At 44.3% G+C, this 17,877-nt stretch overlaps 1 protein-coding gene across 1 annotated transcript; it reads right to left on the bottom strand.

Moving 5' to 3' along the window:
* Positions 1 to 546: 546 nt before the first annotated feature.
* Positions 547 to 17,871, bottom strand: LOC121673304 (Golgi resident protein GCP60; the record flags this gene model as incomplete). Its single annotated transcript, XM_042046501.1, has 8 exons — positions 547 to 2,642; positions 3,417 to 3,701; positions 4,363 to 4,555; positions 6,992 to 7,166; positions 8,589 to 8,747; positions 9,459 to 9,599; positions 10,628 to 10,769; positions 17,733 to 17,871. Coding segments are annotated over 8 exons (1,446 nt in total), but the record flags the coding sequence as incomplete, so codon positions are not given.
* Between the last annotated feature and the right edge of the window lie 6 nt (positions 17,872 to 17,877).

Raw genomic sequence — 17,877 nt, 5'->3', positions numbered from 1 at the left:
TCATGCAAGTAGCACAGCACTTGCTTTGTTCTCTCTGAAGAGAATTCTGCTCCCCAGGTGAACTCTAGGACCAAACTAGTGCACATCCTGGCCTCAGCTCCAGGACAAGCTACTTACCAGCAGCAGGTAAGCAGCAAAAGGAGATTCTGGCTGACACAGACCTCAGCATAACTTGCCTTTTGCCTCTAGGTCCTTGCTTTTCTTTTTGTTCAGTCTAAACCATGCATGGTCCTGTCTCTTGCCCTCTGGGTGAGGGATTTCAGGACTCTGTTGGAGGAGAGAGCTTACAGGTTTCAGCTGCCCACATCCAACCCCTTCTGCTACCCACTCAAAACCCAGAGATGATGCAGTTTAAGCTGGGCTCTTCCAGTATGGACAGGTGGCCCCATCCAGCGAGCCACTGACATTCCTGGGCAGAGCCTTTGACCACAGTGTGAGCACAGTGCTGAACCTCTGAATATGGGAGAGAGGATGACAAGCTTATCTTAGCTCAAGAGCCGTACACAGCAATGCCAAGGTTTGCAAATTAAGAAAAAGCCAACAGCATTACAGATAAATGTATTTTAATTAGGATTAAATACTATCTCAAGGTATCTTGAAATCGCACTTGTACTGTACTATCAACAGCCAGAGGCAATAAAAAAAAAAGTCTGAAAACGTAGAAGTTCTAACATCCAACACATGACAGTAAGTGCTGCCATTTAAAGCGACAAACACCGCTCCCAAGAACAGATACTCTTAGAGGAAAAAGTTGTAACATTTTTGTATGGACAAAAAAAAAAGTAATTTGAAGACCAGAAGAAATATATTAGTGCCTGCCTTTTTAAAAGGGGTTTTTTTTGTTGGTTTTTTTTTGCTTTTTTTTACATTAAATACAGTTTTCTTTAAAAGCAAGGTACTTTCTAAATTCATGGTTTATATACTGTATGTACACAAGAGCAGAACATTGTACAGTGTTTTTGGATAAAGCAGCACTAACTAGCTGTAAGCTGGTACGGTGTTGCTGACCCAAAAAGCAAGATGACAAGTTAAGCACTCTAGGAGAAGTATCTCCATGGTTGGTATGAGAAAAGTAAAGTATCATGTATGTACAAACTGACCATTCAAACAAACCCCGCCAACTCAACATCATTAGCCATGGAACTGCCCATGCTGCAGGTGATCAATGGAAGTCTGACTGCAAGCGCTGGTCTGAGACCCAAAGCAACCATTTCCTTTCAGTAACAAGGTGCATCACCCATGCAGAGAGCACTTGCACAAGTCATTATTGCAACATGTCCCCCCTGGGCTCCAGGGGGAGCGGATTCTTACTGCAGCCTCAAGCCAAGTAGCCACCTGTGGGTTTTTTGCACTATACAAAACACAAAATGCCCCAACCAAACCATATGAAATTGACATTAAAGCTACGTTAAGTATCTGTATGTGCACCTGGCCTTTCTGCCCACAGTTACAAATTAAAGCAGAAAGTTTGCACCCCACTATCACCAGTTCAGACTAAAATGGAGTGGCAGTGATTTCCATCATTAGTGCAACATTAACTCCTATACTCTATCAAAAGTGACTGACTGCTCTCCAGATGCACAACATGCGTATTCAGGTCTTACAAAACCAAATCAGAACATTGTGCAGAAAACTGGTTTCAAGTTTGTAGCCTTTTTTCTTTTTGTCTACCCCATTAAATTCAGGAGTAGTTTGTGTCCTGTTCAAAGTCAATTGCATCAAAAAATGACTTTTTTAATTCTAGGGCTAGCAGTGGGGAGAGATTAAGGTTCTTCTTGTTACACGTACTTTTAAACATCATTCAGCTTACACCTTGGGAAGAGGTTATTTGCTGTACTTTCAGGACGTTGTTCACCCTTGTCTGAGACACTACACTGGTTTAAGGAACTGAATGTTTCTTCTTTGATGAGGACAGAAGTGAGACAACTTGTTTCTAAACTGCATAAACTTAAAAGTTTCAAGTTTTAATGGTGTAAAAAATCTGACATTCAATTACAGTTAAGAGAAACTTGCTACACAGCAAACTGCATCCAAATCTACCAGTTACTGATGGGACCTTTAAATTAACCATTAACAAGTTAGTCAAGGCATCCAGACCTGGAAACATCAGATCACTCAGCCAGTGAGCCAGCAACTCCCTCCCCCTTTTTCATGAGGCTTTAACAAGCGCAACTGATGTGACCTCAGCACTGGAGCCAACGACTCCAATCCCCAAAAAGGTTAGGGAGATCCTGTGTTAAGCCCAATGCAATATGCATTAGTGTCATGGAGCAGGAAGAAGATCCCAGTGTCTACTTGTTAGAAGTTCACACAAATCATACAGATACAGACAGGATAAAACACAGACTCAAAAAGATCCATTATGCTTGAAGAAAATTCCAAATAAAATGACATCTTCTGCACAGCCCAGCCTCAGACACAGCCACACCTTTATCTAGTATAATAAACTCTGTAGTAAACTGTTTTTGACCTCCATAGAGAGTAGGAGTTGTCAAATTTAAGAAGATAAACTCCTCTCCCTGGGTACTGGTGGCTGCCAGCATACACTTCTTCGTGACAGTCTCGTCTGTACACAGGCACTATTTCATCTAGCTGAGGCTTGTTGGCATTCTTTTTGGCTTTTTCTTCACTGCTAGTATTTTCTGCAAGGGAAAAAAAAAAGGGTGTCAGTGAACATGGGTGGATGCTTTACAGGAGAAAGTCAGACTAACCTCCAGTGGACAAGGCCCTCTTTGTTAGTTTAGGAATGAGAGGAGCCGCAGGGATTCCTACCAAGGCTGGGGCTGAAGCACTCAGAAGCAGTAAGATCACCAAACATGCTCACTTTATCATGATTTTTACAGTTTGATATTGAAACTCACCACACCCGTCTCCCCAGCACAGCCAGGTCAGTTTGTAGAGATGCCAAACTCCAGTTTTCAACAAGACAACCACCCTCCACTGATTACCACAGATTATTGGTATTGATACCCAGAAAGCCACTGCTTCCTAAGTCAGGGCAGCTCCTTCCAAGCAAATCACATGCTCATTTCAAAACATTTTTGTGGTGGTATGCTGGACTTCCCCACAGGCAAAGGCTGTGACCTGTGTCTCAGCCACCATGAGGACTTGCTCTCGGAAGCTGTTTTGCTGCAGCCTCGAGGAAACTTCCTGGCTAGAAACATCTCTTGAACAGCAGGATGGGATTTTTCCCAAGGTTTCAGAGCGCAGATCTGCTGTGCTCTACTATAGCACAGGTTTCAGTTTAGTTTACTGAATAGTTAACTTAGGAAAAGGATTTCCCCAGCCTCAGCTGCTTTAAAAACATGACTCCAGCCAGAGGGAAGCCAGGGAAAGTGGGAGATTACACACAAGACCATCCATGGGGACTTCCCTCACAGCAAACTCTGAAAGTTTATACACATTAGCGTGCTTACCTTCCTCTTCCTCCTCATCATCACTGGACTCGCTGACATGCACACTGACTGCAGTATTAGGGGAGTCTGTCCATTCAAAATACACCCCAAAACCAATGTCATAATTGTCTGTAGCAAACTCCCAAAAGAGGTAAGACCCCTCTTCATGAGTTGGTACTCTGACTGTAACCACTTCTCCTCGGCCCACGGTGATCACAGAGTCTGCATCCTGACGGATTTTTTCCTTGAAGTCTTTTATCTGGGGTCGTGTCCACATGGACGGGGCAGCGATCACTGGGACAGAGTCTGGAGAGAGGGGAGGAAATACTCCAGTTAGGTTTTGTTTTAGATATTTATGCTGCATACTTAAATGTGCCTTAGGAGCACTGGAGGGCCCCAAGCATTAAAGTTGCTTCCACTTAATTTTGCAAGTCTCAACTCTGAAAAAATGTATTAAACAGTGCAAATTTAGTTGTAACACTACTAAATGCTACCAGTTCACCCATCCACCACATTTAAACCAACAGTGCTTATGCAGAAAAGCCTCAGAAGGCAAATGTACAGCTACAGGTGACAAGTCTGTATTGCACAGAACCCCTCACTTAGAAGGAACTTTAAACAGTTTTGACCCCAGTTCAAATAAAACTGAGCATACTTCTGCCCAGAACAGCTTTGTGCTATAACTTTTAGGCTCCTTTCCTTCAAGTCTAGAGTGAAAGGAGGCTCTGGATCCCATCAGCTTGCTGAAATGCTTTTGCTGCTTCCTCTTTCCCTCCCCTCCCAAAGCTGAGCTTTGCCTTTGCAGTATTATTCTCCCATGAGAGACAGCAGCCCCAGGAATCAAATCTAGCTTTTCCACAGGCAAATGAAGCCAAACAAAGAACCACTGTAACCCCACTTAAGACACCTGAACCCTAAGAAAGGCTTTTGCTATTTATTTTTAATAAAGAAATTCAGCTAGTCCCACCTTTTGGTCCATTCTCCAGTGCTTCTTCCAAAGCCTCTGGATCCAACTCTTTTTCAGGGCTGTCTGCATGTGCACTGGCCTGCCCATTAATGGATGGGGTGTCCCCTGGGGCAGGGCTGTTCACCTTCGATGCAGTAGTCAGGGGTGTCCCTGTCGCTGCCACCACTGCATCCTGCTGCTTCTGTAAGGCTGCCTAAAACGACAGGAATTTAAGTCAAGTACAACCAAACCCTCACAAGATGCCAGTTTTACACCTTCCAGCAGAAGGTATAAAGACAATTTAAAGAGAAAACCTCTCCCTTCACCCCAGAAGAGGGCTTGACCCAAAAGACCAGAAGCAGCACACAGTAACCAGTTGCATCTACTCAGTACTACCAAGGGATGTGAAGTCACTTGCTTCTAGGCTCGTGGATATAACCTGAACAAAAAAATTCAATTTTCAAATTAATTAGGGTACACACAATACTCTTGCACTTAACTATGGAAGTTTTTCATTCCTATAACATTTCTTTCAAAGTTGGAAGTGTGGCTTGTTTGCTGGAATTTTTTTTTGCTGGCTGGAAGGGTTCCACCCAGCCTGAGCTCATCCAGGTCTAAAGAGAGCTGAGGATTGAAAGCCTACTAGCTACTTGTCAATTTATGAGTTAAACAGAGAACTCTCTGAGAAGAGCAACTTCCCTGTCCCTCGTTATCAGTCCAGAGAGACAACAAAGGCTTTTTTTTGGGACAGGGAAAAGATAAAAGCACCACTCTTTAAAGGATAACCTAGCAATCACAAGATTTTGATGAACAAGTGCAATATAGGTATCCTGCAGGAATATGAAGACAATATAGAAAAACATCAGATTTCAAATTTAAGCAATTGCAGAGATGCTGTCCAGATTTCACTTTCTACTACAGCAGTTTTGTGCACCGAGAGAAAGTCATGTGGTGTGAACTTTTCTACAAAACTATTGCACACAGCCTTTCCAAAACTAATTGCATCAGAAGCTGATCTGTAAGCAGAACAGCACTTTCTGACTGCACTAACAGATCCCAATGCAGCTGAGTCACAGGCATCCAAATGAAGTATTCCTTGGAAGTGTTAGGGAAGCTACATGAGGGAAGTCCAAAGAAACTATAACAGGGCAGGAAGTCTCTGCCTTTCTTACACCACTTCAGCTCCATCCAATCATGGTTTGGCTTGGAAGTGAGCTATAAAAATCATCTAGTTCCACACCCCTGCCATGGGAACAGACACCTTCCACTAGACCAGGTTGCTCAAAGCTCCATCAAATCTGTACATGAACACTTCCTGGGATGGGACTTCCACAGCTTCTCTGGGCAACCTGTGCCAGTGTCTGACCACCCTCACTGTAAAAAAAAAAAGTCCTCCTTATGTTCAATCTAGACCTACACTCTCTCAGATTAAAACTTTTGCCCCTCATCCTGTCACTACAGGCCCTGGTAAAAAGGTCTTTCTTCATGTTTCTTATAAACCTCCTCTAGGTACCGAAAGGCTGTAGTGAGGTTTCCCCAGAGCTTCTTTTCCAGCCTGAACAAGCCCAGCTCTCTCATATTGTCTTCATAGGAGAGGTGCTCTGGCCCTCTGAGCATCTTTGTGGCCTCCTCTGGACCTGCTCCAACAGGTCCATGCTCTTCTTGTGTTGGAGACCCCAGAGCTGGATGCAGCACTCCAGGCAGGGTGTCATGAGAGCAGAGCAGAGCATCACCTCTATCCGTCTGCCTTCTGGCCACACTTGTTTTCCTGCATCCCAGGACATGATTGACTTCCTGGGCTGCAGAAGTCCACTGTCAGCTCATATCCAGTGTTTCATCCACCAGCCCAGCTCTGCTCTCAACCCATTCACCCCCAAGTCTGTACCAATACTGGGGAGTGCCCAGACCTGACCCAGTGCAGGGGCCTTGTTGAACTTCATGAGGTTCACATGGCTCCCCTTTTAGGACATTTCTTTGCTGAGGGCATCAGCCTCAACACAATACAAATGACATAACAGGAAATTAGTTACTGAAGTTTAGGTCTTTAGCTCAAGGACAAACCTCAGGCTGGCAGCCACAGTCTGTCTCCCACCCAAACCACAACCAGCTTACCGCAGGCAAGCAACTTCATCAGGTGCTAAAGTCAGACAACAGGTGCAAAAGGAGAGAGAAGTCAGCAGTGCTCAGGCTGGCAGGGAGGAGCAATCTCCAGCAGTGCTGCTACAGTGATGTGCATGCACGCTGAGCTAGGAACACAGGGCTGACCACAGCCTGCTGCTGTGCACAGACCTCCAGGAGAGTCACCTGAAGAGGTTTGTTCATGCTCACATGCACTGGTATGTCATTAAATTACACACACACATCACCAATGCTGCAGCAGAGCACTTCACATTTGGTCTCCAACAACAACATTGCACCAAGTCATTAGCAAAGATTGCTCAGAATTTTCTTAATTAACAGCTGCTTCAGAAAACTACTCCAAAAGATGAAACAAATAAAGGGGCTTTAGTGTTTGAATCTGAGCAGCACTAGTCACTATGACAGTAGCTCTCCTTGTGGCAATTATCTTTTCAAGGCGATAACAGCAGACAACGCATCCCAGTGACAGCCCGGGACACGAAGCCCAGGCTCCCCAGCTGGCCAGCCATACCTGCTGCTGTGCCAGCTGGACCTGGTAGAGCTGCTGCATGTACTGCTGGTAGTGCTGCTCCTGGAGCTGCCGGATGAGGATCTGCTGCTGCTCGTAGTTGCCGGGATACTGCTGGGCCGCGTACTGCTGGAACTGCACGGCCGTCTGCGAGTTCAGCGCTGCCATGATCTGCTGCCTGCGGGGGAAGCACAGCCCGGCGTTACCAACAGCTCAGGGCACTGGGGAAATCCCTGCACTTCACTGCTTTGGGGCCACTTCAAGCATTTCATTCCATTCCTGCAAAACCCAGGTGAAATCAACCTACGTATGTAACGGACCAGAACCCACAGCTAATGCAAATGTGAGTTTTGCCTAAAAATACGCTGAGAACCTAAAGAAGGGAGCAACATTTTCCATTTGATGTTTGGAAACATCAAATGTTAAAACAACAAGAGCTTTTACATAATTCTCAATCTGTAGTCTGATAAAGAGGTAGTGCTATAAAAAACCCACATGACTGAATTTCTCAAACAAGCAAAGGAAAAAAATCTACATATGCTTTTTCCAGAAACCACTCTTCCAGCAGACCTGCTAAAAATATTGGTAAGAACAAACCTGCTGTGGCACAGCACACCAATGCTTTTTGGTGAATCTAAGAAAAACACATCACATTACTATCTTAGTTTCCCTGGTCAGTATGCAAACAAGTATGAAAAACATGACTGACAGTGGCCTAATTCAGGAACAACAAAAAAAATGCTGCCATATGAGGCATCTGCATCTCCACCAAACTCAACTGCTGAAACTTTAGGAGGAACACATGGGTTACACATGCACAGGCTGTTTTTCTCCTCTCTCCAAAGAGCTAAGAGAAACTCTATGGTAAAATGACTAGATGGATCCAGGGCCTGTCTCACATTACATTCTTCAGTGACCAGCTATCAATGTTTCAGAGGAAGGAAGAAGTATCACACAATTGCAAGAGAAATTCTTTCCTTCCCACTCTTCTTCCATCCCCAAAAATTATGTTCTAAAGCATCAGTATTAGACTGGTCTAATATCCCAAGGAGCAAGATTTACTGCTCTTCAGCAAACTGTGACCAGTTTAGATACACTTGGTATCCACATTCCTTTTCTGTCTAAACTCTTTTATCTCTGTAACCTGCTATGCCCTCTTAATACACAACTCCCATTCATGTAAAAAACCCCCTCAACTTCAAGGCATACCACACTTCTTGCTACTTAGCACTGTGCAACACTTTCTACTGTATATGTTAATTTATGTCTGTCTCTTACACTCCTCTGGCTCTCACCATGTTAAACAAGCAGTAAAACTTGAGGTTTAATTATTTGCTCCCTTCTCAAAACCACTACATAGCAAGTACAGGATCTACTTCAGAGACACCCCCTGCAAAGACATTTTTATTGTGGAAAATAGTTGCTGACTGATGTGGAACAGCTTTACTATTCTCCTAAATATGATGTGTGCAAAGCCAGATCTGTGTTTTCAGCATCTGGATGCGATGGGAACAATGAAATATAATTAGAACTGTATATTCCTTGTCTCAAGTGCAAGGCAGTTATTTTCTTTGAAGTGCTGTTTGTTTCCACTACTCACTTCTGCTGTTCCATCCGAAGTCGTTCCTCCTCTATTCTCCTCCTCTCCTCTTCTTCCCTTCTCAGTCTTTCCTCTTCTTCTCGCCTCCGTTTTTCTTCTTCCTTTTGTAACCGCTCCCGCTCCTCCTCTTCACGCCGCCTTCGCTCTTCCTCTTCTCTTCTGCAACATCCACTCAATAAGCCATTTCAGCATTCCTACAATCCTAGGATGAGTTCTTTTCAACATGCTGCAACCTGCCTTTTGCCTGCCCAGTGCGGCTTTTTGTTTGGTATCATCTCCTCACACTTAAACGGGCCTGGAGAAGTGTCTTACCGGACACACGAAAAAACCACACCACTGCACTCAGCAGCACGACAAGGGGAGATTCTGTGTTACAATTTGATATTCATGCTAACCTGTTACTGTGCTACCTGTAGCAGAGAGCAGCAGAAAAAGCTGCCTGGAAGCTTTAAACATATCTTCCAAGCTTTAGCACATGTTCAGTAATGATGTGGGTATCATGGTTTAATAATCACATCTGGAAGCAATAATAAGACAGTCTTTGTCAAGCTGCTAACCCATATTAGGAGTTTAAAGTTTAATATAATTTAAAACCTGACAATTTAATGTTCTCTGTATATTTAGTCCACAGACATTTTGTGAAGCAGCTCTTCTTAAGCAGATAACAGTATCAGCAAAATTTTTAAAACTCCTAAACAACTGCTCACTACTGGCAAAGTAATAAGGTTTAAAGAGATCAAATGATACCACAGCCACCTACACTTCAAGCATTTCCCTTCCCAAGACAACTCCAACCTAAGCTGTGATACCGTCCACAGGCCAAGAGTTACACATTTCATAGATACCAACATCAAAGCACCCAAATGTTACCTTTTCTTTTCTTGTTCTTCTTTCTCTATCTTGTGGGAAGTGACATATGTCGAGAACAAGTGGCAGCACCTATGCAGGAGCTTGACAAATTCTGTCATAGCTTTTTGCTTTGACATGTTTCCAAGGGCAGCCCATTCCTTCCTGAGAGAGAGAAATCAGCTGAAATAACAGACTGAACTCTTTTCAACCCAGTTGTGAGCTCTGACAGCCCAGCAAAGAAAGAAAAAGTTGGGCGACTGGGAACCAAATTTTATCATGTGCAGTTTCAGAGAACCAACAGCTTCTTCCCAAAGACAGTAAAATGCTCTCTTCTGCCTGCACAAGAGCCACTCTTTCAAAGAGCGATAACTCAGCTCTTACATGAAATCTCATACATCCCATCAACCCTACTTTGAATGCTGAACTACGTCCAAAAACTACCCAGCTACAAGTGAATCTAAAGTATTTTTTTAACCTCCTTCCACTCCAGTTTGTGGAAAAAAAAAGTATACGTTTTCCTGAATGAAAAAACACAGTGACAACTACTGATTACAGCACTTCAGTTAGTTGAAAGAAACAGCCTTGTTTTTCCTAAGAAAAACTGCATCCATTTGTGCAAAAGCAGTGTACTGGACCCATCTCAGAGAAGCCACTGCTGTGTTGCACATTGCCTTCACTCTAGATCACTAAAAAGAGCAACAATGAACATGAGAAGTACAGCCTGAGCTGCAAGCAACACAAGAGACATACCTGAGACTTCCCATGTCTCATAAAATATTTACTCAGAGTTTGAATCCATCAGGTATCTGACTTCAGAAATTATCTTTGGTGTTGGGACAAGCTATGGCAAATGCTTCTACCACTGGCAAAAGGCTTGGCCAGCTGTAACCATGGTGTGGAGTCTGGATGAAACAGGGGCCTGCACATTAATGCATCTTAAACTTCTATGAGAAACTGGACTGTCAGCACAGCAGCTTCTAGCGTGGTTGAAAAAAAATCCCAAACAATCTTCTGTTCATTCCTGTACTGAACTGTGACTCACACTTCTAAGATGTACTTAAAGAGGCCACTTTCACTTTCCACTAGCATAGACACACTGGAGATAACCCACATACTTGTAGAAATTGGATGATGTTATCTTCACCCAGGAAAAGCAGAGTTAAGACCAACAAAAGCACCTGCCCTTTTACCTTCTATCATTGCCCAGCACATCAAAGAATCCAACTTCAGGGCAAGTGTCAGGGTTGTAAGGTCCCAGCAGAACCTGCTTGTGCAGTGCCACAAGTTTGAGCTTTTCTTCATATGTTGGATGAAAGGCTTTGCCATCTTTTTCTGTAGGAAAAAAAAGAAAATTTCACTGTTGTGACTAATTAAGCACAGAATAGGAATGAGGATGTTGCATAACCATTACCATGATTTTCACCATTAAAAAAAAAGAAAAAAAAGTTAAAAAGTCAAGTCACAAAAGGTTAGACAAATTAAGTCAGTGCTATTTAAATAAAATACAGATCTGTCCAGAAGAAACACATCTACTTCAGCTAATGAAAACTTCAGTGCAGTGCTTTGCATCCCACTATCTACAGTCAGCCTTAGTGAGTCAGTTATCACATAAATATTTACATTAATTTGTTGAACGTCACACTATATGGATCTGTATCTCCGAAATATTTAAAAACCTTAACTGAATTCAAGTGTGTCTGCCAAGTCTACTCTAGTGTGCACAGGAAGGATTTTCCATAAAGAAACACATGATGTTAACTTTATAAATTGCTCTCCTTTCACGCTCTTCACATTGATGAAAGCTGAACAACCAAGGCTGAAGGCAAGGAAAACTCCAGAGAGGAAAAATTAAGAGTCAAGGAGAGTAGGAGAGTTTTCCCTGAGGGAATACAATTGCTGCCCTTGGCCAAGGCAGCTGGAATAGCCCCTCACAACGAAAAGCCTTGCAGCTGACTCCATCAGCACGAACACATACAGTGAACTCTGACAATAAGAAGGCAACATAAGCCTGAACATGTTCCAGTGGCTCCACAGGAACATCTTCTGAAGCATTCTCAGTTAGATTCCAGCACGCTTTTACTGGTAAGAAGATACTTGCATTGATTTAAAATGATATATGAATTACTCAGCTAGGACTTACTTCAGCACATTTAAATTGTCAAAACAAATCAAAGAAACAGGGATTGCTGTATGTGACTACACTGCTCATTAAGAAAAAGACATTTTTCTTGAAGAGGAAAACAAATAAATAAGCACCATCTCCTTTTGGAAGGGCTGAAAAGAGAAAGCTACTACCAGAGGTAAAAGACTGTCACTTCCCATGACTGCACGGCTCTCCGTGTAATTGGGAGCTGGAGACAAAGATGATGCTCGTTCCCAGTTCTCCTTTGGAGCAAGTTGTTTACAGCCCCAAACTGAACAGTCCACACCTAAATTTCAGGCTGATACACACTGCAAAATTGCTTGGCTGACACTTGTGAACAGTTATTAACAGGAAAAGAAGCAAATACTTCTGGAAATCAGACACAATCCCAGCAGCAAAGTGCTTGCAGATCACAGCAAGACACTATTTTTGACAGAGAAAGTTCAGTAGATTGCTGGACTTACTCAGCTGAGACATCACAAGGAACCACTACATGCATGCCATTTGTTTTGAAGCCACAATCAAATGATTAGGAAGGCAAACATTTAATTACTTATTATCCATTCCTAGAAGTTCATATCTCTCTTGCAGAATTTCAAGTATTTGCTCTTGTCCCAGTGTCACACAACCTTACAGCAAATATAGCTGCCAGCTTCACAAACAGAAGCCTTTCTCCACAAAAATATCTACTTCCAAAAATATCTGGTGGGGTAGAAACTGGGGGGCAGGGCATGTAAAAACTGAACCAGAGTCTACTCAGTGTTATACATTGAAAGGACAAGAGGCACCTGACACAAACTGAAGTACAGGAAATGCCACTTAAGCATTTTTTGTGGGGTTTTGTTTGTTTGCTTTAAGTTGTTTTTTTTATGATGTTGTTTTTGTTTTTTAAACTGAGAGCGATGGAGCACTGGAACAGGTTACCCTGAGAAGTTTTTATGTCTCCATGATTGGAGATGTTCAAAACCCAAATGAAGACAGTGCCATGAAGCCTGAACTGAAAAGGAGGGCTAAACCTGACAATCCCCAGCAGTCCCTTCCCACCCCAAGTTTGTGATCCTTAAGGGATGCAAATCACCTCAAGCTTTCAACTCCTGCTCTCAGGCCTTCCAAAGAGCCTCTCTGTTTTTCCTCAATTCTTCACACTTCACACTCAACTCAGAATTTACTTATTAGGTAACAAGCACTTCCATTAGCCTCAATAAACAGCATGTACTTTTAAGCAATACTTAATATCCTGGGGCAGTGTGCTACAAAGCAAGTCAATTGACAAAGGTACTACACTGAAATTTTGCCAGGCTTCTGAGCAAAGTGTGGTTCTCAAGGGGGTCCCTATAGCACAGTTTACTTTTCACAACCTGTGTACCTGTATCTGTCTGGCAAAACACACAGCTATTTGCTGTACTAACCTGCTACCTAAGCCAGATAACATCATCAGTATTTGAACTCACTCCTGAAGAGAGTTAAAGGGAAAAACCCTTCATTTCCCATTCAATGCACAGCACATCTGCATTTTCACAGAACAGAGAAGTCAGACCTCATGCCCTAATTACTGAGAGAAGCCAAAATCTGCATTTACAAAGAATGGTGACCCAAGGGAAGAACAACAAACAAGCTAAATAAGAGAGGGAAAGAGACAGAGGAGAAAAACACAAGACAGGCTTTCAGTGACTTGTAGATAATGTAGCTTAGAAGCAAATTATCAGAAAAACACTTGCAGCCAGTCAGTGAAGTTAAGTTTCATACTATTTTGCAGTTAAACTCTACAGCATGAGCCACACTGTACAATCATCCCAAGGATTTGGAATTGTTGGTGTTTAAATGAACCAGAGGACCTGAACTCATCTGTGAAGTCAAATATGCCAAAAGGAGCATTAGTGTGTCTAGACAAGTACAAGTGCCAAATGTATGCAAGCATCCGTGAACGCACCATTTCAGCAGGCATTACCCACACACCTCATACGGCTGTCGGGAAGTGGGAGAACATCAAAGAGCTCCAGGGAACATACTGAGAAATCCAAAGGACCTGCACAGCAGTAATACAGCAAATGTACAACCTTCCCTATGCCACTGGTACCCCTGACCCAACAAGGCCAGGAAGGCACTCAGTTTTCTACCACAACAGAAAGATGAAGCTGTTACTAGTAATGAGAGGGGCTTTTGTCACTATGTGGCACTGTATTATTGACATGAATTGATAAAAACCCACAAGTTTAGACACAAAGGAGTTTAAGAAATACGCTTAAGAGACTGCATTGTGCAAGACACTTTTAGTCCAGGGTAACTTCAGCTTTTCTCCCCCTGTAAGAAACATGGCACACCATGCTGCACCTTCCACGCCAACTTCACCTACTGCACCCACTCTAAATGCCTGATTTCCTTGGGACAGCATTCAGTTGAGTCACCTAGAAGCAGCTAGAAAACAGTTTGTGAAGTGTGATTTTTCACCTCATAGCTTTAGAAGCAGAAATCACATATGTTAATTCTATTCATTTGCAAAGTTTTAATGAGCGAGACCAAAACTGAGAAGTGTAAGGACTGAACTGCTGCCTGCAGATCCCAGTACACCCTTACACTCCTAATCCTCCTCTCCTGCAAGTGTGTTCTGCATCAACAGAAGAATTACTGACTGGCCCTTCCAATTAAATATGATCAAAGCTCAACTTCACAAATGTAGATACATTATAGAGGTTTTCATATTCTTGAAAACAAGAGCCTACTTAACTTAAGAATTACAATCATGCCATCAAATTAGTGCTCAAAAAAAAGAGGTCAAACAATTAATTGAGAATGATGTTCTGCTGAGGCTGAAGATGCATTCTTGTTAGGATAAGAGGAAATAACTCAGAGCAGTCAAAGAAAATTAGAGTACTTAACATTCCAGGAGAGCTTTTAGATACCAAAATGATATGGTTTGTGTACTGTCTGCTCAGATGTGCTGCACTGCAAATCACTTTAGACAGTGCACGAACACTTCAGGGACTGTCATATATTGAAGGTTGGCTGCATTGGTATTTCAATGACAGGATGTGGAAAACAACAAAGCCAGGCTGATCCTGGGAGAGATTTGCTGGCAGAGCTATGCAAGCCACCCTCTCCTGCTTCAGGACAGAGCTTGAACAGGTTACCTTCACTGGCATAACCTGTACCAAGCAAGCAGAATAAGCCATCAGAGACACTTCTACTGTGCCAGTTGCCCCAGGGCTCACAATTACAGGCAGTCCTAGAGACAAAGAAATGTACAATGACTGTAACATGACTGTTCTCCACTGCACACTGGATCCAGCACAGTGGAGCAGCTTCTTAATGGCAGCCAAAATGCTGCTTGACCTGCACTAGGCTTAACAGAGCAGGAAGGGAAAGAAGGCTCTTGTTTCCCACAGAAAAATGTACTGGAACATGGTTACCATCTATTTTCTATGCCTCTGTTACTCTGAAAAGCTCTCTTCACAAGCCATAATGAATGTTAAAAAAAAAAAAAGATAGTGCACATCTCCAGCACAGCCTAAGGCCTGGCAGTGAAGTGACCCAGGGTGAAGCATTTTAGATCTGCTTTAGATTTGTCTTTATCAGAGACAGAATAAAGTAGCTTTTGAGTCTCTTTAATATCCTAGCCTAGTTTCTGTCGTGCTTTGCACATTGTTTACACACACGCTCATCCTGTCTTGTCTCTGAGCAATTCTGTTACCTGCATTATGCCACCACTGACAAGTACTAGCAGTCATTGTAATAAGCAAACTCGAAGTATTTTGATCAGATTCAACTTCCCTTGGAAGAAAGTACACCCTGAGCTACAGACAACTCAGGCTGCACACTGAAGCCGAAAAGACGCTGCTTAACTATCAGCGGAGTTTTTAGAAGAATGGTCAGAAACGAGGTCTCAGCACTGATCTATTAACATGGGGCACCCTTCAGATATATGTATGGCCTCTGGAAGTACAGGAGGAATCCCTGTTTGCTCCTTGGCATGCACGGGGCTGCTAACCAAGTATGCCCACTCGCACAGTTGTTCTAACAGCAGATGCATGAAAATAATTTGGAAACGAGACCACTTATTTTTGGAGTTGCGCAGATACAGAACAAGCCAGCAGAATCAGTAACCCAAGTATTACAAGCTCCTGTAGCTCCCCATCAGATCTATAAATAAAAATCTTCGTGTTATGTCACCTTCAGGAAGAAATCTACAGATGAAATGATGGCCAATGACTCTGAGTGAGTTATTCCAGCCATAAGGATAAAGAAACAAGGTTTTCACTGGAAAGACTGACAATACAATTGAATGGGGAAAATTCTCCTCTTACGAGCAAATCCTTGAGTTACAAGAAATTGCAGAAGGCTAAAAAAGGAGTGGGAGTAAGCTAAAACATGTCGATATTAAGTTTTGATTAAAAAGACAGCAACAAAAAAAAACATTGCTAAGACAGTACAAGGCAAGGAACTGGAACCTACACACAAGTAACACCCCACAGACTTCACCATTCAAGAGGAGATAAAGTCAGAACATAAATTCTGTTAAAACATGTGATATAATAGATATAGGTTATTGCTTATCTACATAGCAGTAATACAGATTAAGTAATTCACAGCACTTTTGCGCTGTAAACACAGGTTCCTGTAGAATATTCAACCCAAGACAGAAGAAGACCACAGCTGACTGAGACAAGGAATTTGCTACTGCAGAGACATTTCTTTCTGCACCATTAAACAAAATCAGAACTCTTTTAAGCAACTTCTTTTACAGAAAGGAGAGACATTAAGTACAATGCTTCCACAACCTGATAACCTATGATAAAAGAGGAAAAAAAATATAAGATCTTACAATCTCTTACTTTTTTTACAGCTTAAAAAAGTAATACCTCTGTATATTAGCATGCTAACAAAGTAACTGCTTTGTGGAAGGGCATCAGAACAGAGTCAAAGAACCAGGGCTTAAGAAAACTGCTTAGAGCCTTACATGCTCCTAACAGCTAGCAGGTGCAGGTCAGCCAATGCGAAGAAAAGACAACTTTGTCCTTCCAGCAGCATTTCCACCGGCCAGCAGTGCTTGCTCTTAGAAGAGGCAACCTCTCTGGGAGGTCATCTAGCAATTGACTGCCACAAGACCGACCTTTCCAAGTGCAGAGCTTGCCTTCCCTAGTGCAGGCATGTGGCTGGGCTCCCTGCTCCACCTGAAGCAGTGTCTGCTTGAGAGCCACGGGAGTGACACATCACTGAAACATGCTCGATGCAGTGAGCATAGCTCTTCCCCCGAAACACCACAGCCCACTTCCCCCTCCGGAGGAAACCAAGTGTGGCCAGCTAACTCCAGCTTCCCACAGAAGCAAACCTGGCTGCAGGGGATCCCGGGAAAAACACTCCAGGTCTACACCCCAGGTATTCTGTGGCTACCTGCTGGAGTCATGGCGGCACACAGAACCATAGAATCATCTAGGTTGGAAAAGATCTCTGACAACATCGACTCCCAACTTATGACCGAACACCACCATGTCAACCGGACCATGGCATGGAGTGCCACGTCCAGTCCTTCCTTAAACACCTCCAGGGACAGTGACTCCACCACCTCCCTGGGCAGCCCATTCCAATGTCCAATCACCCTTTTTGTGTAGAAATTCTTTGTAATGTCCAACCTAAACTTCCCCTAGCGCAGCTTAAGGCTGTGCCCTCTCGTCCTGAAGCAGCACAGCCAGCCCTGGAGCTGGCATGCTGAGGAGACGGCACGACACCTCCCGCCAGGACGCGGGCTGTCAGCAGGGGCGGCACCACTCACGGCGAGCGCTCCTCGCCCACGTCTGCGAGCTTTCCCTTCCCGTGCCACCAGCACGGAGCTTTGTGGCTCCGATTTTCGGCCGGGTGCTGCAGACCCCCGGCAGTGCCCGCCGGCCCCGCCGAGCGGCCACACCGCGGCCCGGGGCAGCCTCTCCTCCCGCCCCCCGCCCTGGCTCCCGGCCGGCACCAGGAAAAGGGCATCCCCGCGGGCCGCCAGGACACGCTGCTCGCCACGGCACACCGAGCCCTCCCGGGGCTGCCCCCCGCGGCTCTCGGGGGACCCGCAGGCCGGCCCGGCAGGCGATGCCGCCCGGGGCTCCCCGGTGCCGGTGGCTGCCCCGGCTCTGGCGGGGGGCGGTGCGGGCCGGGCCGGCGGCCGGGCTCACCTTTGAAGAAGCGCAGCGCCAGCCCATAGAGCTCCTCCAGCGCGAAGCCCCAGCACCGCTCCAGGCTCAGCGCAGCCTCCTCCGCCGCCTCGCCGCCGGCCTCCGCCGCGCCCGGGGAGCCGGGGCCCGCTCGGCCCCGCCCCGC

The sequence above is a fragment of the Corvus kubaryi genome, unplaced genomic scaffold, assembly GCF_017639235.1.
Source record: "Corvus kubaryi isolate FWS band 111438036 unplaced genomic scaffold, C.kubaryi_AGA036_p1.0 65346, whole genome shotgun sequence".
Classification (NCBI taxonomy): Eukaryota; Metazoa; Chordata; class Aves; order Passeriformes; family Corvidae; genus Corvus; species Corvus kubaryi.
This window is presented reverse-complemented; position numbering and strand designations above follow the sequence as displayed.